The sequence below is a fragment of the Tachysurus fulvidraco genome, chromosome 23 (assembly GCF_022655615.1).
Source record: "Tachysurus fulvidraco isolate hzauxx_2018 chromosome 23, HZAU_PFXX_2.0, whole genome shotgun sequence".
NCBI lineage: Eukaryota > Metazoa > Chordata > Actinopteri > Siluriformes > Bagridae > Tachysurus > Tachysurus fulvidraco.
The window spans coordinates 2649299-2671648 of NC_062540.1; the positions used below are offsets into that span (position 1 = coordinate 2649299).

A 22350-nucleotide genomic window follows, 5' to 3' on the forward strand; every position below is an offset into this window, starting at 1 on the left:
AGTGAGAGAGAGGGAGAGAGAGTGACACATTTTTATCTCTTTATAAGGACCAAATGTCCTGATATAAATAGAAATACGTGACAGTTTTGACCTCATGGGGACATTTGCCTGGTCAGAAAATCTGTCTTTTTTTATTAAAAAAAAAAAAAACGCCTTTATTAAAAAAAACTTCCTTATGGCTATTGAGGTTATTGAGGTTAATGTTAGGGCCCCAGTTAGGGCCCCAGTAATTACAGAAGTAAGTGTGTGTGTGTGTGTGTGTGTGTGTGTGTGTGTGTGTGTGTGTGTGTGTGTGTGTGTAGGTCAGAGTAGGGTCAGTTTGCACAGGGTGGTTACAGTCTCGTGTCCGCTTGGCAGGACATCCTTCCTCTGTGGCTCCGACGCCACTGTAACACTCCATCACACACACTGAGGTGGATTTAAGACTATATCAGTCACTCCTGGCTCCAGTGGTCTGCTCCCTAAACCTGTGCGTCAGACACACTGCACCCACAACCCACTGTTACGTCCACTCCTACTGTTAGAGCCTGTGTGTGTGTGTGTGTGTGTGTGTGTGTGTGTGTGTGTGTGTGTGTGTGTGTGGTACTGACATCACATTGGAATGGCTTCTCTCCGGTGTGTGTGCGCATGTGTTCATCCAGACCTCGCTTCTGACTGAAGGCCTTGTTGCACTCGCTGCATTTATACGGCTTCTCCTGTAGTGTGTGTGAGAGAGAGAGAGAGAGAGAGAGAGAGAGAGAGAGAGAGAGAGAGAGAGAGAGAGAGAGAGACAAGTTCTTATTAAAAACATTTATTCACACCTCTGCTCCCATTACAGAAACACTGAGAGAGTAAACCATAATAATAGATAATAATTGTCTAAAAAAGATTCACTGTTTCATCAACAGAAAGCAAACAAATGTGAGAATTCTAAAAACAGCTCTGTGGTTTAAATATATGTCTGTACACAAACCTCCTGGAAGAGAAGCAGTCTGCCAAGTGTTTATCATTATGGGAATGATTTAGGTGTCTGTTATCTAAATGTTGCATGCCATGACGCGTGTTCTTGTGTACACACACACACACAAACACACACACACACACACACACACAAACACACACACAAACACGCACAGTCCCAACCCAGACTGTCACGGGAATGGGTGGACACAGGAAGTGCGAATCCTGGGAAAAGGAGATATCTTACAGGCAGGGCAAGGAGGGACGACGCATGATACTCACAGGATATGCAAGATCAAGAGTGTGTATCCGTGTGTATCCGTGTGTGTATCTGTGTGTGTATCCGTGTGTGTATCTGTGTGTGTATCCGTGTGTGTCCGCGTGTCTGTGTGTAAATGTATGGGGTTAAAAAAATATAAAAACAAATTGAGAGAGAGAGGGTGAGAGAGAGAGAAAGATAGAGAGAGAGGACCAAAAACTAAAACAAAGCTGTTTGTACACACACACACACACACACACACACACACCCCACACACACACAAACATTATAGTGACAGGAGCTTGAACTTATCATTAGCACAATAAGATAAACGAAACAACGTTGTCGTACAATGTTCTTTTCTCTCTCTTCCGTATGACTTCATCAAAGTGCTCCTCTTATCATGACGTCATCACCATTCTGCGCTTTGTGTCTGCCGTGTATCAGGGTCTCCGACTTTCCAGCAGGGTTCATGGGGACTCTGGACCACAGGGGAGTCAGGATATAGCGGGGACAAAAACTACAAAACCAGCTGCACTCGGATCATGAAGGTTGATAAGAATTGTTTAGAACTTTAAAGTTTGTGACTGCTGTGGGCATCAGAGATGTGGACATTCGGCTAGAATCAGATCTAAAACCATAATTTGCCCTCATTAGCCCAAACCTGAAATCCTCCCCGAGGTCCTAAATCTTCTGGGGTGACTATATGGCAAATCTAGTGGAAGTAATAACTGCTCCCGAGGACAAGCAAACCGTGCTATCGTTTCTAACGTCAGGACAATGTGTTGTGTGTTTGTGGTTGTGTGTGTTAAGCATCAGTTATTATGTGTCAGTATTATACACTGTTGTGAGCTCTGAGTCACAGTGTAACGCAGAGATGTTGGGTGTGTTTGAAGCAGAGTAAACAAGTCCAAGTTTCCATGTCTGTGGAAATGATGTTTTCCAAAGGATTAAAAAAAAAAAAAAAAAGTTTAGTGTTGCAGGTTTTGGTTAGCAAGCTTTTGGATCGTTATTGAAGCTGACGTTTAGGTTAAGTCATAGAAACATTGTAGTTTATTATAGAAAGTGAAAATGTGGAACATACAGTAATACATGATACATTACTGCTAGCACTAATTGCTAGCACCTGTCTCTTTTGTGCTAACAACCGTACCTGGTTTGTCTCGATAGTTTCTCGTTCGTCTTTATACTCCTCTTTTAGGTCTTGAAAGTGTGAAAGAACATGTGTAAAAACTTTATGGGTTCTTCAGCTTGAGCAGGACCCTAGAACCCCTTGAAGAATTCTAAAACATTACATTGCCCATTTCTATCTATAACCAAACTGCGTGTTGATTGCTGATGTCTGGGAAAGCCAAGAAAGAATCTCCAGTGGCCATGAAACCAACAACACTGGAGTTTGTCCAGATATCCGAACTCCTTTGGCATAGCGCTAATGAAGGGATCGGAATATGGTGCGAGCGTCATAAATCATGGAGCCATCAAAAAATGGAGCCACTCTGTTTGGGGTAAAAAGTACAGGCTGGGAGGCTGCCGAGTGGTGCAACAGAAAATCATTCGCTCAATTGCTGGAAGGTTGTGAGTTTGTTATACTGTCGTTACGTGTCACCGGTGGCCTGGGGCCAAAGGAGCAAAATTGACCATGCTCTCTATGTGGGAACACATACTGTACTCTGGCTCCCCTGTTTAATCATAGAGACATTAGCCAATTGCAAGAGTCTGAGACCTTGATTATACTGAAAAGGGTAGATAGTGCCTCAGAGTCTGTTACACTGCCTTGTGGTAATTAATCGGTGATCAAAATTTGGAGAAATTACAGAAGGTACAGCCTGGTGTTAGTGGTAGGACGGTGTGCAGAATGCTTTCTGGTTATTTTGAACATGTCATGTTAGAACGTGGTGCACAGCACAGTTCGGTAAGTGCCTTCAAGTAGGTGGGGGTCTATTTCTTCTTTGTAAGCGAGCATCAATTTTTGGAGAGAAATACAGCAACTGGGATATGAGGGAGAACTTGGTGAACTTGGTGAAAGATTTCAGGAAAGTGACAGGGAGTCTTCTCTGCCTCTGTGGCTTGCACAGTCAGAGATGCTAACTATATCAATTATCCTTGGGATGAAGTGGAAAGGCCTGTGGAGCCAGAAATTGTGCAATTCAATCATGTCTGCAAATGGTACAACCTTGTAGAATCCAAGTGGAGGTGGGCCATGTTTCTCGACGTGTGCACCGAATAACCTGGCTATGTCAGTGTAGTAAAAAAGACTCGAGGTTATCCCATGTCGAGCCCATCCCATGCTGATACACCTGACCACAAATCAAGTAGAGTACGACTTGTGTAATATGGGTGTACCATGGCTTCTGTCCTTTCAAATCCAAATGCATCTTTCTTCATTCCACGCAACCTGCATGTCCTCACCTTCCCTCAACAATTACACAGTCAGCATGTCAGAACTGAACATAACATCCTCTTTACATACAAGAGTGTGAATGTGTTTGCTTAGTCAAAGCTCTGGTACATATCCCTTTACCGAAGCGTGACGGTCTGAGAGAATACAGAAAAGCTCTTTCAAACAACTGGACAAACTTCAAACATAAAGACAGATTCAGGCACGCACACACACTATCACACTGACATTCACACATACACACACACACACACACACACCAACACACACGTACAGAAAACAGTGGCTTTTCTATGTATAAATCACAGCTGGTGGAATAAGTGAATCCGCTTGTATTTGGGGAGAGCCACTCTGAGGCGCCTCATTCTGTGGTAAAGAGGCATTTCCCTACCAGCCAGATGCTGAGGAGCTCAAAAACATCTGCCAGAGAAGCGGATTTATAACACTGCTGCAGCATGCTGTGCTTTCTGAACCAGTCCAACACACACTTGAGTACAAATTTTTATCTGCACATTATAATATAGAAATCTCTTGCTCTCTCTCGCTCTCTCAATCACTCACAGATAAACTCTAAACTCACAGATACTGTTTTACCTTTATTGCATGTAAAATGGTGTTTTTGGAGTCTTAAATAATAAACAAATCTATTCAAGCATTTGGAGTAAGTGTTTAAAGAAATCTGACAGCACCAGTGTGTTGTGACAGAAAAACAGAAAATAGGACTAGGTGTGTAAAAACCAGGAGGTGTTTGGTCTTACCCGAGTGTGTGTGCGTATGTGCATCTTCAACCCGTCATTCTTGCTGAAGGCCTTGTCACAGTACGGGCACTGGTAAGGGCGTTCACCTAAACACACACGCACAATCATCATTATCATCAGCATCGTGATACTGGTCATCAGGATATAACACACCTTTGCTAAATACAGATATTAAACAAGCACAATAATGTGCATCAGCCCACAGACATGGCGCTGTGTGTGTCCTAGTGTGGCCTCTGTGAATGTCCTTTAGACCTAATATTACTAGCAAAAGTGGCATGCAGTCTGTGAGGGAGCTTTGGCCTCTGTGCCTGTCAGTCTCTGTAAAGGAGGTGTGGCCTCTGTGCCTGTCAGTCTCTGTAAAGGAGGTGTGGCCTCTGTGCCTGTCAGTCTCTGTAAAGGAGGTGTGGCCTCTGTGCCTGTCAGTCTCAGTAAAGAGGTGTGGCCTCTGTGCCTGTCAGTCTCAGTAAAAGAGGTGTGGCTTTTGTGCCTGTCAGTCTCAGTAAAGAAGGTGTAGAATCTGTGCCTGTCAGTCTCAGTAAAAGAGGTGTGGCCTATGTGCCTGTCAGTCTCAGTAAAGAAGGTGTGGCCTCTGTGCCTGTCAGTCTCAGTAAAGAAGGTGTAGCCTCTGTGCCTGTCAGTCTCAGTAAAAGAGGTGTGGCCTCTGTGCCTGTCAGTCTCAGTAAAGGAGGTGTGGCCTCTGTGCCTGTCAGTCTCTGTAAAAGAGGTGTAGCCTCTGTGCCTGTCAGTCTCAGTAAAAGAGGTGTGGCCTCTGTGCCTGTCAGTCTCAGTAAAAGAGGTGTGGCCTCTGTGCCTGTCAGTCTCAGTAAAAGAGGTGTGGCCTCTGTGCCTGTCAGTCTCAGTAAAAGAGGTGTGGCCTCTGTGCCTGTCAGTCTCAGTAAAGAAGGTGTAGAATCTGTGCCTGTCAGTCTCAGTAAAGAAGGTGTAGAATCTGTGCCTGTCAGTCTCAGTAAAAAAGGTGTAGCCTCTGTGACTGTCAGTCTCTGTAAAGAAGGTGTAGAATCTGTGCCTGTCAGTCTCAGTAAAAAAGGTGTAGCCTCTGTGACTGTCAGTCTCAGTAAAAAAGGTGTAGCCTCTGTGACTGTCAGTCTCAGTAAAGAAGGTGTAGAATCTGTGCCTGTCAGTCTCAGTAAAAAAGGTGTAGCCTCTGTGACTGTCAGTCTCTGTAAAGGAGATGTGGCTTCTGTGCCTGTCAGTCTTAGTAAAAGAGGTGTGGCCTCTGTGGTTCAGTTGTTTCTTTTCGTGTCAGTCTCAGTGAAAGGGGCATGGCCTCTGTGGTTTCAAATGTAAAATTCCCCCAAAACTGTGGGTGTAACTGAAAAAGCACAGTGCAGTATTGTGCAGGAAGCACGAGTCGGAGTTGAACTTTCTTAAAATTCTCTTTGTGATTCCATCCTTATGACATCATACTGGCATTCGATTCTACCATTTTGGAATTCTCCATTCGGTTCTAGAAAGCAAAGCAAAGCTGTGGTTAGGGGCTGAACGGCTAGAGCTGAGTCTCAGAAAAAAAATGTAGCAAAACATTTGTGTAAGGTCTGTGGACACCTGTACTGTTGTCCTGGATATGTCATGTTCCTGGCCGAATCGGTGACCAACCAAAATTGTATTATTTGCCAGTAAGTTATATTCCTGTTACACCAGCCTTGTTTTATTGGATTCACACACCAACCTTCATTCCTGCTATTTAGTTCCCTTTCCACCATCTTCCAGATCTCCAGTCAGCCTGACCCACATTGGGCGGGGTCACGTAGGCCCCTCCCTCCTGCACATTAAAGTCCTGCTGCTCTGACTGCAAGAGATGCTATCTGAACTCTCACAATGAAGCTGGAAACAGGTACTGACAAGCCGTCAATCACCGGAGAGCCGGACACGTGGATCTGATTTAAACCTAAGCCGATTCGGGCACCAGATAGCAGCGAATCGAGTCTGATTGGAGGTCAGCAGCTCGGATCGGATGCCTTACTATCATCACGCGCTGACATTTTTTGGTTAAAGTAGAACATTTACCATTACATGGGTATGGTAGCACAAACCATGATTCATGTCTAGTGCTGAATCTGATTTAAAAAAAAAAAAAAAGAAATTCATTTCGCTTCATAAAACAGCAGGAACGTTGGAACGTCATCTCAGAACATTCGACATATGCTCACGCACTCCAATTCCACTGTCAATGCTTGAAACGAAGAGTCACTTCAATTCATCAGGCTTTTTTCCAAGGAAAAAAGCAAATCCACAGAAAATTGAGATTCCACTAAATAATTAGGTAACATAACTCAAACGGGGTTTGAATTGTAGCTTTTGTTCTTCTCAACCTTACCATTTTGCGGTGGTTTTAATAAAAGGAAATGAAAACATATAAAGAGATACGTCTGTGGCTGAAGGAACTCACTGTACAAGGTAAAATTATAGCTTATGTTAATAAGTTATGCAGCTTCCAACTATTGATTTATCATTAGCCGATTAGTTGATTTATCATTCAGCTAGTAATCCAACAAGCAAAAAGTTTTTACTTACAGATGCTTTAAGTATCATGCATTTAAGTGTATTAATTACACATTAATGCCTAGTTTCCATGTACAATGCAGAACTCACACTCACATCATCAGCTGAATGACAGAATGAACCGATTAGCGCTACTACGTTCTTTAGAGTTCTGCTAATAGCCTGCATTCGTTATAAACAATGTTTAAATGTTTGGCTCAGAGTTCATCATTAATTGTGTTATTAAGACCTGATGATCTCTTCCAGCTCCAGCTGACATCACTGCTGTCTGAAACTGCACCATGTGTACATGATTCACTCAGCTGCTTTTGGAAGAGGCTGAAAATCTGCTCTCTTGCAGACCGTATCCCTCACCGCTGGGAAACAGAGAGGATCCCAGGCTCGTGAAACAAAACCTTATTCCAATTTCAGTGCTTTCTTCTGGGCTAATGAAATAAGGGGTTTGCTGGCTGGAGAATGGCTCCCTTTGGAATAAGTAATGCGCCTGGCAACTGGGACAGCTCCTCAAGGAAACACGAAATGGCGATGCCTAACTTAATAAGATGCAGGCTTTAGAGAGATGCCAGCTGTGTGTGTGTTTGTGTACACGTGTGTGTGTGCTGACTGTACGCCGATCTAATTACCAATTCATGTTGTTGGTGTAACCACTTAAGGGACTAATTGTCGAACAGAAAAAAAAAAACATATGTTGTTTAATTAGACAGGGTGCAGGACTGGTGGATATTTTTTGTCCTGTGAGTAATAAGGTTAATTAGCTCGGCTTCGGGGGAATTAACAGGGTAAGATCCTCATTAAGCTGAACGCTGCCCTCAAGGCGAATCTGTCTTGAAATTACCAGCTGTGTATGATAGGTAGTTTAACCCAGCAGCCCTTTCTTATTGATTCATCATCTTTCTCAATAACATATTGCTGTATCAGTTACCTGAAGCATAATCACATGGCTATATAAGGGGAGTGTAATTAGTGTAAGCTGGACCCCAAGCAACTGTAAAAATATAATTGCACCACCAAATCACAAACATCCAGGATAAGATCTAAAGGCCTAAAGATTGGATACGCCATTCAATATATTGCCAAATGTCTGTGGACACCTGACCAGCAAACCCATATTCATTCATTTTCTACCACTTATCCGAACTTCTCGGCGTCAGGCGTCATCGGGCATCGAGGCAGGATACACCCTGGACGGAGTGCCAACCCATCACAGGACACACACACTCTCATTCACTCACACACTCACACACTACGGACAATTTTCCAGAGATGCCAATCAACCTACCATGCATGTCTTTGGACCGGGGAGGAAACCAGAGTACCCGGAGGAAACCCCCGAGGCACAGGGAGAACATGCAAACTCCACACACACAAGGTGGAGGCGGGAATCGAACCCCTGACCCTGGAGGTGTGAGGCGAACGTGCTAACCACTAAGCCACGGTGCCCCCAAACCCATATTAGTTGTTAAAATCGTTTGTTGAAACGATTTATTCTATTTTTTGGTGTTCTAATAAGCTCCCCTCTCTTCTGGGAAAGCTTTCCACTAGTTATTGGGCTGTGCAGATTTGTGTTCATTCAGTTACTAGAGCATTATTGACATCAGACACTCAGAGGGAACTCCGTTTCCAGTCCATCGAGAAGGTGTTCAGTGGGGTTGAGCCAGAGTCAGGACTCTGTGGAGGACATGAGATCTTCCACTCTAGTTCTTCATGGATCAGGGGCTTTCTGCACAGGAACTGGAACATGTTTGAGTCTCTTAGTTCCACAATTTACAGATACATTCCACACTTTGTGGTAACAGTTTGGAAAAGAACCACATATGGGTGTGATGGGCATACTTTTGGTTATATAGAGTATTTCCTCCATCGTAGTTCAAATCAGGTGTTTGTGAGACATCCTGCTCCTGTATTTAGAGAGAACTTTGTGGTTCCGTAATCAGATGCATAGTTTGTTTTTTCCCAAAGCAAAATCATTCGATTTCTCTGAAAAAAAGGACCAAACCTAAACGCTCCCTTTTCAGCATTGCACCACTGAAGATGAAACGAACTACTGTCATTGAAACAGATTAATTTTCTTCATCCAAAGCGAATTTTATTTGTGCCTTTGTGACTATTTCTCTATTTTCCACCAATGAATGAAGACTGTTGAATATATATTCTCTGATCTCTGCCACCGACCACCTACGCCACCTCCACATCTTCCCCCGACCTTCATCTGAATGTAGCCTCGAGTAAATTCAAGAGTTCCTTCGAAAAAAATTCCTTTGTCTGCCCTTCGACAATCTCGTTCCTTGAAAGGAAGGCTGTCGAATTGACAAACAAACCGATCTGCTCTGGAGAGTGTCAAAAACACAGAGTATCAGGTTAAAGCTCATCTGTGAGAGCGGAGCAGTTCTGTGGAAGCCATTAGAGGGTCAAGCCAACTAAGAACCAGCACAGCAGTGAATTCTGGGAGTGTGGAGGAGTTTTATGGAGCTTGTAAAACTGTAGTAGGTCAAGCCAAAAAAAAAAATCCTACATTCTCATTTCAAGGATTAGACAGGCTTTAGATATGCTAACAGTGGTAAAATGCTTAAGACCGATTTGGGGTGTATTGACCATCACAGCCAGAAAGTAAAAAAGATGTAGTATATTAATATATAAATGCATAAATACATAGATAAATGCAGCACTGATAGGTTACGAGAAAACGAGAGCGTAGTTGAATAAGAATGAAGGACACACACGTTCACATCGAAGCATATGATCCAATTCATGCTAGACTTGGTGTTTGTGGCTGATTTATTATTTGTTTATTTCAGAAACAGCTGATCAGCATCTTATGAACCAGTCTGGACATTTCATCATGACAGTTTTTACCCACACAGTCACTGTTCACTGTATAACACCAATCTGTATAACGTATATGAAATTCATTCATTCATTCATTTTCTACCGCTAATCCGAACTACTCGGGTCACCTGTGCCTATCTCAGGCATCATCGGGCATCGAGGCAGGATACACCCTGGACGGAGTGCCGACCCATCACAGGGCACACACACTCTCATTCACTCACACACACACACACACTACGGACAATTTTCCAGAGATGCCAATCAACCTACCATGCATGTCTTTGGACCGGTGAAAAAACCCAGAGGCACGGGGAGAACACGCAAACTCCACACACACAAGGCAAAGGCGGGAATCGAACCCCCAACCCTGGAGGTGTGAGGCGAATGTGCTAACCACTAAGCCACCGTGTTCCCCCATGTGAAATTTTAATGTGAAAATCCCTGGAGATCATCAGTCTGTGGAATACACAAACCAACCCATCTTTCACCAACATGGCCCATGCAATGGTCAAAGTCACTGAGATTTTTCAACAATTTGAATAGTTCCTATGGCGTTCTCTGAGAACGCTCTGTAATAGACCCTCGGCTGCAGAAAACCGTCAAGCTGGAGAACCTGAAGTATCCTTCGACATCCCCCTCACAAAATCAACCTTAACGGTAGTATTTTTAATGGTGATATTATACACAACATGCATTTATTGTAAATCCTTTACCACTTGAGGACTGATGGATGCATGTGGATGATGTGTACAGTTGCTTTTGCTGTCTCGGTATGCTAATTCACCTTCTTTACGGCTTAACCCTCAATGTGGTGGGGCTCCAGACAGTGGAGTTAAATTCCGAACTCCAGCCTATGATTAGAGTGTGACTGGAGTTCGATGGTTTCAGACACATGCTTTTATAAGTGGATTCTTATTTAGCTTGGTCGCAAGGGAATTAGCATCAAGTCTGATGTGTGTGTGGAGAAACGGAGGGACTAATTGATTTAGCATGCTCTGTAAGGGGACACCGTGTGTGTGTGACCCCTGGGTGCCTTCATAGCTTACCTTTAGCCCTGGAAGTCCCAAACGGCTGTGGATGCCCTAACCAATCGATCCATTTGGCACCACATCATGTGTTTGTGAGAGAGAGACAGCGAGAGAGAGAGAGAGAGAGACAGAGAGAGAGAGAATGGTGTACAGATGGCTGTCCCCGTCGCATGCCTTACCCGCTGAGCCCTTTTTTTTCCTCTGGGTTGTATGGACAGCTTTGAGGCTTTAAAGCTCCAGTCTGAATTGCATTAGCCCTGTCTGTCACACATTCACAGTTTCCTCCTAGACACACGCACTCCTCTGTCTACGAACGGAAAAGAAACGCAATATCGATCCACTTCAGCTGATAAGCGTTTAACTCGGATCATTCACGCAGATCTTTTCATCTGACCTGAGCGGCTGAGGGAAAGAGGGAAAGAGTTATTTCCTGCAGTGCCTAGGATAAAGAGGCCCATGTGGATTATTTGCTGTATGGACACACACACACACACACACACACACACACACACACACACACACACACACACTATATGGAAAGTACAGAGTACAAATCCGCAGTGTTTAAAGCTAATTCCATATATAAATGCAGCAGCAGAACCCACAATTTTATCAGTCACAAACGCACGGTTTAATCTTAATGTACAGCAGGATCATAACTCCATACAAAGTCTTTACAAACATCCACATCCCAGCGTGGAGATCGGGATCACGTGCGAAACCGTAACAAATCTAAAAACCCTGGGACTGCAAACAGTTGTAATGTACACACTTCTCCGCTCGTCCGTCTCACATCGCCATCCTGCAGTAATAATATGGCAGATCTTAAAACACGAGAGCTTATAAACACACAGACATGAGGATGAGCTTCCGGGAGGCACATGTGCAGTGAAGGTAGTGAGAAAAATGATGTTGTGTGCGAACAGTGTGGACTACTAAGAGGCTGTGATTCCTACTGAGAAGACATAGAGAGACACACACAGTATCAGACACACACACACACACACACACACACATATGTGTGCACATGAACGTCCTCTTTGTACTCAAGCCAAACTCAATACATCTGTAAATCCTTCTTAGCTACAGTATAATATTTCATACCGATAGTGGATATCATATGGATGTCGTAAAGACTTAGAAAGTTCTTACATCTTTGTCTCCTTTTCATGTCTTTGGCACTTTGGATGTTCTTGTTGCATAAAATCACTTGTCAGACAAAAGAGAATTTAATTCTACTTTCTTTAGGATTATGAAATACTAATATTTGGTGCTCGCTGCTCTTTGTCTTCTTATAAGATTGATCCACTCTTCAGACAGTACGTTTTTCACAGATGGTGTTGTAATCCATCATAGACACCCCTTTCGTACACATGTACACGGGAATTTAATGGCAATGTCACAGGAAATGGTTAAGTGTGAAATCCCAAGCTGGACAGAGGGTAAATTCCAAGTACTTAAGATGGACTATGACTAGTCAGAATCAAAATCTCAGGTACATGAGTCAAAATTCTGGGCACTAAAGCTTGACAGAGTGGAATCTGCAGATAATGAAGTTGGACCAAGCCAAAACACTGGACAATGAAGCTGTAGAAAGTCAAAATCTCAGGTGTAGAAGATTGAGAGGGTCACATTCTCATGTACCAAAGCTGGACAGATTCATAATTCCAGGGCGTGAAGTTGGACAGAGATGAAATCCCATGTTCAAGAGCTGGACAAAGTCAAATTCCTACTGTAAGTATGAAAGATGAACAGATTTGAATCCCAGGCACTGAAGCAAGATAGAGGCAAATTCCCAAGAGCTGAAGCAGGTTAGTGGAAATTCCAGCTACTGAAGATGGACAGTTGTGAATTCCCAGGTACTGAAGCTATATAGAGTCAAAAGCCAAGGTACTAGAGCTTTGACACGGGAGAAATCCCAACATGTATCCTGGTAAAATACATTTTGCAATGCTACAAGTGTGAATGTGCCAAACATTATATTAGATTGTAGATAATGCCCCAGAGATTTTTTACATTTCTGGAAGAACTTATATGTTGGTATTTATATCAAATGATGTAAAAAGATTTAAGATAAATGAACATGATAAAAAATGTTTTGTTATGTATAATTGTTGCTGACAATTAAAATGCACTCATAGCCATATTCCCAATATCAAATGACAGTACAGTGAGTTTGTACATGTTGTGGCATAACCCCATCTCTCTCTCACACACATCTCCATTTTTACAAGGGGCTTTTCAGTGAAATGTAAATCCAGGGGAAACATGTAAACCTGTGTCTTTCCCTAACCACCACACACCCAATGATGTCATTCCGTGTCTACATTCTGTAAGTGTTTCCTTTAGGTTCTCCTGCATGGCCGATCCCCCAGGCCACTACAACACAGACACACACACACACACCTCCGATGACGTGCTGTCGGGACTAGATCAGGACGACTGACACACTTACACATAAGGCTGTAGGAAAAGCACTCAGGAACATGAATATTCACAAACACACATTTGCTACATGACATAGTGTCCAACCAGGCCATTAAACAAGCTGTCCACTCTCAATGGAAGGCTTAGATGTCTGAAGGGCAGTCTGAGAAAGTTTGAGGGGAAAAGTAAAGCCTCCATTATTTGCCAATCTCACGGTGAATTAATAAGCTGATAGATGCTGATCTGAGACCAATTTAAAGCAGTTCTTTAGCCCTTAGGGTTTAACAATGTCCTGTTTTTTGACAAATTTGACAAAAGTATTGACAAACTTCAGTGATGACCTGTCTCCTTTACTGGGACTGACAGATACAGAGGCCATACCTTCTTTACTGGTACTAACAGGTACAGAAGCCATACCTTTTTCACTGGGATTGACAAGTACTGAGGCCATAACTCCTTTACTGGGACTGACAGGTACAGAGGCCACACCTCTTTCACAGGGACTGACAGGTACAGAGGCCACCCCTCCTTCACTGAGACTGACAGGTAAAGAGGCCACACCTCCTTCACTGAGACTGACAGGTAAAGAGGCCACACCTCCTTCACTGAGACTGACAGGTACAGAGGCCACCCCTCCTTCACTGAGACTGACAGGTAAAGAGGACACACCTCCTTCACTGAGACTGACAGGTAAAGAGGCCACACCTCCTTCACTGAGACTGACAGGTACAGAGGCCACACCTCCTTCACTGAGACTGACAGGTACAGAAGCCACACCTCTTTCACTGAGACTGACAGGTACAGAAGCCACACCTCTTTCACTGAGACTGACAGGTACAGAGGCCACACCTCCTTTACTGGGACTGACAGGTACAGAGGCCACATCTCTTTCACAGGGACTGTCAGGTACAGAAGCCACACCTCCTTCACTGAGACTGACAGGTACAGAGGCCACGCCTCCTTCACGGAAACTGACAAGTAGAGAGGCCACACCTCCTTCACTGAGACTGCAGGCCACACTTCTTTCAGAGAGAGCGACCAGCACTGAGACCAAGCCTCAGTTAATGCAGAGCGGAAAAGCAAGAAAGTCACTTACAATGTTTCTAAATAATAGTAGACTTGTAATAGCAGGCTATTAAATGTCCCCCGTATTGATTCAGACACCTAAAACGAACTGTTCTGTCCAGAATAGTACATTTTTTCCATCTCTATAAAATAAGTATAACATATGTGACGAAATGAGACGATATTTGAATACAAGTGGACCAAATAATACAGGTGCATCAAAGAAGGGAAAAAGCTAGTCCAAGGTCTGAGTTAGAGGTCTAAGAGCTCTTGATCAGCACTAAAGCTAAAGCAGCCCATTAGTCAAGCTCCTGGATCAGCACTGGTAGAACACTTCTCATCGAGAAGACTGACTCGTACAGCTCAGATAACTGTCTCATAGAGCTGAAATCATGGTGGCGCCTGAGAATGATATCATCAACACCTTGGACTGCTGGCACATGGGTGAGCTAATGTGCAGTAAATCCTTCTGATCTGGGAAGTTTTAACCCGACGTACAGTGCGCCAACCCTTCCGTGCACATAGTTGTGTCGAGTCCCTCACCAACTGACTCGAAGTGTTCTCCGTGACATACAGGCTAACAGACCAGTAAAAATAGCAGATCCTGGCTCTGGACATGATGAATGCACTGAGATCTTTTCTTTAACAGTACTATTTCTTATCCATGTAACCTTAAGAAAAAAAAACAGTCATGCATGGTTTTTCAATATTTCTCTATGTAAAGCTTTATTGTGGCCAAAATAAATACAATTATCCTTTGACACATCTTCTGTGAACATTCCTAGTCTCCTCTTACCCAAACTCCTCTCCTTCTTATCAAATCCTAATGAGGTTTTAACTCCTACCACAGATGAAAAAACAAAGGCTGATCAGATGTGTGTAATTTGAGAAAGGTTAACTCATGACGACAGTAAAGTATCCCAGCATGTGAACTCCTTAGGGACTATCTCACCTTATCCAGACTAGGGCTGGGATTAGAGCTTGATTTGAGGTAAAGAAGTTACCTTTAAAGATTAACATTGCTTTAAACTCTCAGTCGGAGTGTTTGCTAAAGCAAATAAATGTGTGTAGATTGTTTGTCTGCATGTCGATCACACACATGGTCAGGGATTAACTCCTTCAGTCTGTCAGTACCGGCCTTCGGCGTTTTCAGGACGCAACATGAGAAGTTCCTGATTTTCCAAGTGCTTGTTTTTTGTTTTTTTCGAAAAGTCTTGATAGCGAGGTTCTCTATTTTAATGCGTATTCATTCATAAAAAAGTCGAGTGATTTGAATTTGCTCTCCATTTACAGTACATGCACACAGTATGAGATGAAATATTGGGTACTCGGGAGCATGATGCAACATTTGAGACAATACATGACGTTGACAGATCACACATCATGGAAATTGTGTAAAAGAGTATGAGACAAGTTCTATGGCACAGGACAATGAATACACCCAGCAATGTGGGTAACCACACAGTTTACACTGGCTACACAGAATAACAGGCAAAACACCAGAATAAACCGTGCAGCATGAGCTGTGCAGTGCTGTAACCAATTACTGGACGAATTAAATGAAACTGTAAACCATCATAAGTAGCAGCACATGAGAGTGCAGGGAATGTACATCATCGAGATTCATGGCCGACCTTCTTCAGTCATTCATCTTCGGTAACAGGGCGGTGGTGGATCCTGGAAACATTGGATACGAGATGGGACGTGATGCGAGTCCATCACACGGTACCTGGGGCAATTTAGTGTTCCAAATGCACTTTCTGCTAAGAAGGTCTAACAACCCAAAGGAATCTCATGCAAACAGACAGTAACCTGAGCTCAGGATCAAACCTGGATCCCTGGAGCTCTGAGATGTCCATTCTATCTTCTGCTCCTTCATGCCACCCAGGCCTGAGGATCTCTTAAACATTACTTGTCCTGTCTTTAGTTCATTTTTATTTTCATCATACTCACATTTCATCACTCTAACTATTCCAGTAATAGTCTTGCTTACTTATTATGCCTGGAAATGAAAGTCATAACATCTTGAAAGACCTGAAGGAAAATGATCGCACCAGGACTCCGAGGAGATACAGCTGAATGAGCTCATCCACTGGTTAGATACTTTGGGATACTTCCAGTACACCACCAACTAAGGAAAATACTTCAGAAACGATTCCTGATATGGAAGGATGCTGAACACTTGTTTATACATACATACTATATTATAATTTGGATTTCCTAAAATCGTCTTGCTAGCTTATATTTCTGAAAAGACTGTAGCAGTTTTATTAGGGTTTTGGCTGAGAATGAAAGGGTTAAAATCTTGAAGGAGAAAAAGGAACATTATTTAATAAGCCATGGCGCCTCTGCTCATCGATGCACTGCACTGACTCATCAATGTTTTACATTCCTCCACAGCGTTACAGGCTTTCTCACAGTCGCTTATTAGCCTGATTTAAACGATGAGAACACAGACTGACGTTATTAATGTTTGCGCTTCTAATTACAGATCTGATGTAATGTATTATGAACGAATTCATTTCTCATTTAACAGCAATAATAATGGGCCTTTGTTATGTATTGTATGTTTATTTCTTAATGTTCAGAAAATGCACATATTGTGTGCTTCGTGCCGTTACGCAGAAATATGCTAACATGCAAAACATTATTTATACATAATGATTTATACTCATTCGTTCTTGTTTTAATTTGGATACACATTCTGACCGATCAGATGTGAGGAATTATCTGCATGGTGGTTTAAAGAGACGAAGCCATAACCATAAAAAAGCTTATTAAATAAATAAGATGATGATCTGAGAAAGTCATGTGACAGCAAATGGTTAATGGGTTAGTCATAAAGGATCAAAAATAGCTGTCTATATTTGTTGAAATGTGAGAAACATATGGAGTTAAACGTTGAGTTTGGGCGAAACAGTGATGTCATGGCACGGGATGCACTTATTTCCAGGGATTTCAGAACAGCGTAACAGATATTGCATCGTCGGGTAGGCGTGGCCTATTTGATTATCTAACCCTAACCCTAACCGTAGTTTTTGGTCGTTTATTTGTTTTCGAAAACAGCTTAACTGTAAGATAATAAAGCATAATAGATATAAAATATAAGATCTACCTGTATGACTGTTCTGTGCTTCATTATCCATTGTAGGTACGCTCCTTTTTTTTTTTTTGAAAGAGGGCGTTTTTCCAAGACCTCCAGAAACACTCCCACTTTACTTCACGGTAACGAAACCCCTGGAATTTAGTAAATTCCGTCATGTCACGTCACAAACTGGCCAACATGGCCGCCACGGTCTCCCAGCAACCATCACTCAAACTTACAGTCACCAGCCTTTCGATTATGTTCACCTGTCTCTAATTCAGGATGTGTTGTCTCAGTTCCTGGTCTCAGTTCCTCGTAGCGAGGTACACGCGCTCTTCCTTTGTTTTCGACTTAAGATTTTGTGACTCTTTGTTCCCTGCTGTTGACCTGCCCCTGTTCTGACCCGAGCATCGCCTGACTATTTAGGACGGTTTTGTTTCTCCCTGTTTGGATTTTTTTTTTTAACTGTTCCTAATATCTTGACCCTGCATCGTGACAACATCGTGTGTTTACAGCCAGAGAGAGCGGAAGAGGACATATATTAATACAGGAAGCTTAAGTGGAGAGAAAGAGATTTAGAGGCAGCGGAGGTCAGAGGTCGTGGCGCCGGATGCCCTGTTGGAGAGTTTCCTTCTTTGCTTTCTTTTTTTCCCCTCTTGCCTCTTTTCTCTTCATGAGGTGCATCACTCTCTCCCACAGCTCCCACTGCATTCTCTGACTCCTCTCTCTTTGTTTATCTCTACAAACCCGGCTTAGGCAAACTCACACACACACACACACACACACACACACACACACACACACACACACACACACACTTAAGCATGCATTCCCACGAATTTGCTACACTCACATTGCATCCAAACATCTTGTTGTCATGCTCGTTTGTCATTTATATAGCAGGCGTGTTTATGTGCCTCTACATGCGAGTGTGAGTGTGTGTGAGCGGAGGGAAAGGCTGTAGTGTTAATAATAGCCGTGTTGTGTTAGTGTGTGGACAGACAAAGAGCCTCCAAGCCCATAAAGGAGCAGAATGTGTCTGATGTCGCTTGTTTAATTTGTCTGCGGCGGTCAGACGGGCAAACCCGGCATCGGCATGAATTATATAATAACTATTGTAAAAAAAATTGGGACAATTGGGAAAAGATTCTCAAATCTGATTGGACGGAAAGATGGTGAACGTGTTTCCAGTTCTGGCTGTAATTCAAATCACAGGTTTATGGTCTAACATGGTATCGTTTCCATAGTAACAGCTCTCGTGGTGACTAGTAGGGCATGTTATTGTTGACGATGGAGATTTTTTGTTTTCAAAAGTTTTCAAGAGTTTCTTCAGCAGTTGTGAATTAATAAAAACTCGGAATGAGCGATTTTTAGAAACAAACAAACAAAAAATAAAACGTGTCAATAAATAAGTGCTTAATTCCACTTTTAGCTTTCAGTTACAAAAAAATAATAATAATAATAATAAATTAAAATTATAACTACTGGCATATTACTATAGCGCTGTATTCCAAAAGAAAACAAACAAAAAAACGAGAGAGTAATAAAATGAAGAGTTCTTTCCGTAAGTCCGCTCTGGCTGTCAACCGTCCCTCCTACCCTGAACCCATCCGTCCGTCTATAGCTCATTCTTCAGCCCTTAAACCTCTGACAGAGATCCAGCTGGAACGTTTGTCTGTAATGGGATTGTGGGAAGAGTGCGGTGTTTGTAGAAAATCTTTAGTTGAGAACGCCAGGGGGTTTAAAGACTCACTAAACACCAAAGAGGGAAAAAAAAAACATTGGGAGGAAGGGGGGAGGAAAAGAGGGAAGAGAGGAAAAGGGGAAGATGGAAGATGGAGAAAAATGTAATGGGGAAGGAAAGCAGGGTTTGTAGATGATAGGTATGATTTTTTATTTCAAACCATGATTTAAAATAAGTGAGGAAGTGTGTGTGTGTGTGTGTGTGTGTGTGTGTGTGTGTGTGTGTGTGTGTGTGTGTGTGTGTGTGTGTGGCCTGCGCTGAAGCATGTCGTTATGGCAGCACGCAGGAATGTCTGGATGTCCATTGTAAGGACGCCGTGTCACTCTGTGTGTCCCTCTGGGGAAGCCATACTTCCACATACAAATCCTGCGTTGTTTGATTATGGACGCCCTGCATGATTTATCTCTATTAGTGCACCTAAAAACAGGACCACCTTTATTTCCATTACAAGAGCTGGTTTCACTTCATTAGCAGAACTAAATAAGGCTGCTCTAATGAAGAGAAGAGAAGAGAAGAGAAGAGAAGAGAAGAGAAGAGAAGAGAAGAGAAGAGAAGAGAAGAGAAGAGAAGAGAAGAGAAGAGACCAGGATTTCTTTTGGATTTGAAGATAGAAAAGAACAACTGTTAAAGAAATAAAGATCGCTGATGAGGAGGTTGGGATGAAGGTTTAAGAGATTTCTGAGGTCACCTTGTAGACTCAGGAGACACGCTATACAGAGCAAACCGTGTGTGTGCGTGTGTGTGTGTGTGTGTGTGTGCTGACCTGTATGGCTGCGAATGTGCACCCTCAGGGTCCCGTTGCTGGCGAACTTCTGACCACAGTACGGACAGATCTTCTCCTTCTCGCCGGTGTGAGTCTATCAGACAAAAACAGAAACAGGATCGTTCTAGATCATTTCTATGACTTTTAGCCACACAGCTCCGTTCCCATCCTTATCTCCTTTTCCTTCTTTTCACTCTCTCTCCCTCATATCCCTCGTTCCCTCTCTCACAGCGCTCTCACTGCTATAGAAACAGCTATAGATCTCTGTCCTTGAACCTGGGCCAGTTAATACATTATCCTCCTCTGTAATCTTTGTTTCTCGTTGCTGCCTGTTTGCTTGTCGCGCGTGTGTGTGTGTGTGTGTGTAGCGTGTCTATTATTAAAAGCTCTCACCTACACGCAGTAAGCTGTCAGTGAGAGTGCATCCGAGACGCCAGGTGTGATATTAACAGTTTGAAGTAGTCTGGACTAAAAGGCTCAGCTTCTCCGTGTGCCGTAAACAACACTTCAGCGAAATGTACACATAGCAATCTGCTGTACGTGTGTGTTTGGGTGCGTGCAAGAGTGTGTGTGAGGTTTGTGAGGTGGGGTAATGATGTAAGGGCATGACTAGTGGATTTATGAGGGACAGAAAAAGAGAGAGCAAGACAGACGAAAACGGTGTGTGTGTGCGTGTGTGTGCGTGTGTGTGTGTGTGTGTGTGTGTGTGAAAAACGTAACGTAATATATAAGCTACGTCTGAGTTCTCCATTCTGATTGGTCACATGGTCAGACGCAGATCCCAGCCGCTCTGGCGGTGGGCGTGGCTTCTTGGCTAAACACAATACATTCAAATACGTTACTGTTTCTATGGTAACAGCTCACACAGGGGACGTTACATAATATAAAGCCGGTCATTTTACACATTTAAAAAAAGTGTTGAGCAAATAAATATTTTGATATGGTGAAGTTTTCTCTATGGAGGTTTTTTGGTTTATTTGTTTGTTTGTTTATTTATTTATTTATTTTCATTTTTTAAAGGAGTCTCCAGTGTCAGCGCTTCGTAAGAGCTGGGCAGTTTTTGCGTCTTCAGTACAGACCGTTATTTAAATGTAACTCTTACTGGATGAAAAGTTTCGGCATATTTCTGTGTAACGGAGGGAAACATATTCAGGTGGAGGTACCGCTTCACTTCGAAGATTATCTTCCTAAAAGTGACGAGATGAAGTCTGAGAGCTTAATAGAATATTCGGGAAAAATATATATTTTTTTCTCAATAATATTAACATCTTACCACACATACAGAGTTACGATTTCTGCTGCTTTTTGCTTGAAATCCGTTTACAGATACGTTGTCTTCAGGGTGCACAAACTTTTGCACACAACTCACCACATCCCAAAGTCCTACATATGAATAAATCTCAGTTAAACACCAACGGTTGTCTCGATTCTTTTCCTTCCGTCATCTTTCTTTAACAGGAACAGACGCTCTGCCGGCTGATCCGCTCAGTTCTGTCTTCTACTCGGAATTCCCTCTTAAACTCCTTCCTCCCGCATCACGCTGCGCCGCCGCTCTGACGGAACCTTTCCTGAGTTTCATTTCCATCTGATCTCAAATCTGATCACAAGCTGTCAAGGCTCGGTGCGTTTCATCTCCACGCTCTCTCGGAGGCTTTGAAAGCTCTACGCCGCTGATGTACCGGTGCCTTTCGGTCTGAGTTCGGCTGACAGGAGACGACAGGAACACGGACTCGTGGACCTGCTGTCGGGATTGAGCTCAGCGTGCGAGGGTTATATTAAACACAGGCTTTAAATGAACAAAAACGACAGTCGTTCTAGAGGCAGATAAAATCCCTAAATCAAACTAAATCCATCCGAGAAGAGAGAAGAAAGCGGAGAACTGGGAGAAATAAACTATAATAATATAATATAATAAACTGGAGTAACGTTGAGCTCTGATTGGCCGACGGAAACACAGAAACGTTTAGACATTGTACACACGTTTATCTCAAAGATATAATGTGAAAGAGGTCCAGAGCTAAACTCCGCCCTGATACGCTACTTCTGGTTGGAGATCTCGTCTAGGAGTCTAGAGCCATGTGGGACTGAGTTCATGTTAAACCCTGAATGACTTTCCTGCTTACACAGCTGTTTACTACACTGTACATGACACAGTTACAGAACAGGAAGTACTATTAATCTCTCACACTCTCAGGTGTCACCCAGATGAGGATGAAGTTGAGTCTGGTTCATCTCCAGGTTTCATCTTCATGTCGTCTCAGAGAGTTTTTCAATGACACGCTTCAAATGTAGAATTTATAACCTGTACTAATAGATTTCTGTAAAACACTTATGGACATGTTTATTATGAACCTCAGGATTTCCTTAATTCGTTAACGAATGACACGGCGTGTTTTTTAGTCGCTTACAGTTACGGTTTCCTCTCATTTTAGCATCTTAGCTCCTTTTATAGTAAACTATAAACAATCGATCTTACTGAAATTCTCGCCAAGCTCTTACGGAATCTCTGAGAATGGAAACTCCTTACGT

At 42.9% G+C, this 22350-nt stretch overlaps 1 protein-coding gene across 3 annotated transcripts in view; it reads right to left on the bottom strand.

Annotated features, from left to right (window-relative positions):
* Nucleotides 1-22350, bottom strand: part of prdm5 (PR domain containing 5) — a 46961-nt gene that overhangs the window by 5807 nt on the left and 18804 nt on the right. For all 3 annotated transcript variants that reach the window (XM_027145205.2, XM_027145204.2, XM_027145207.2), the window contains exons 13-15: nt 19822-19915; nt 4355-4440; nt 591-695 (exon numbers count right to left, since the gene is read on the bottom strand). In XM_027145205.2, coding sequence (XP_027001006.1) covers nt 591-695; nt 4355-4440; nt 19822-19915 — 285 coding nt within the window. The remainder of the gene's footprint in view (nt 1-590; nt 696-4354; nt 4441-19821; nt 19916-22350) is intronic.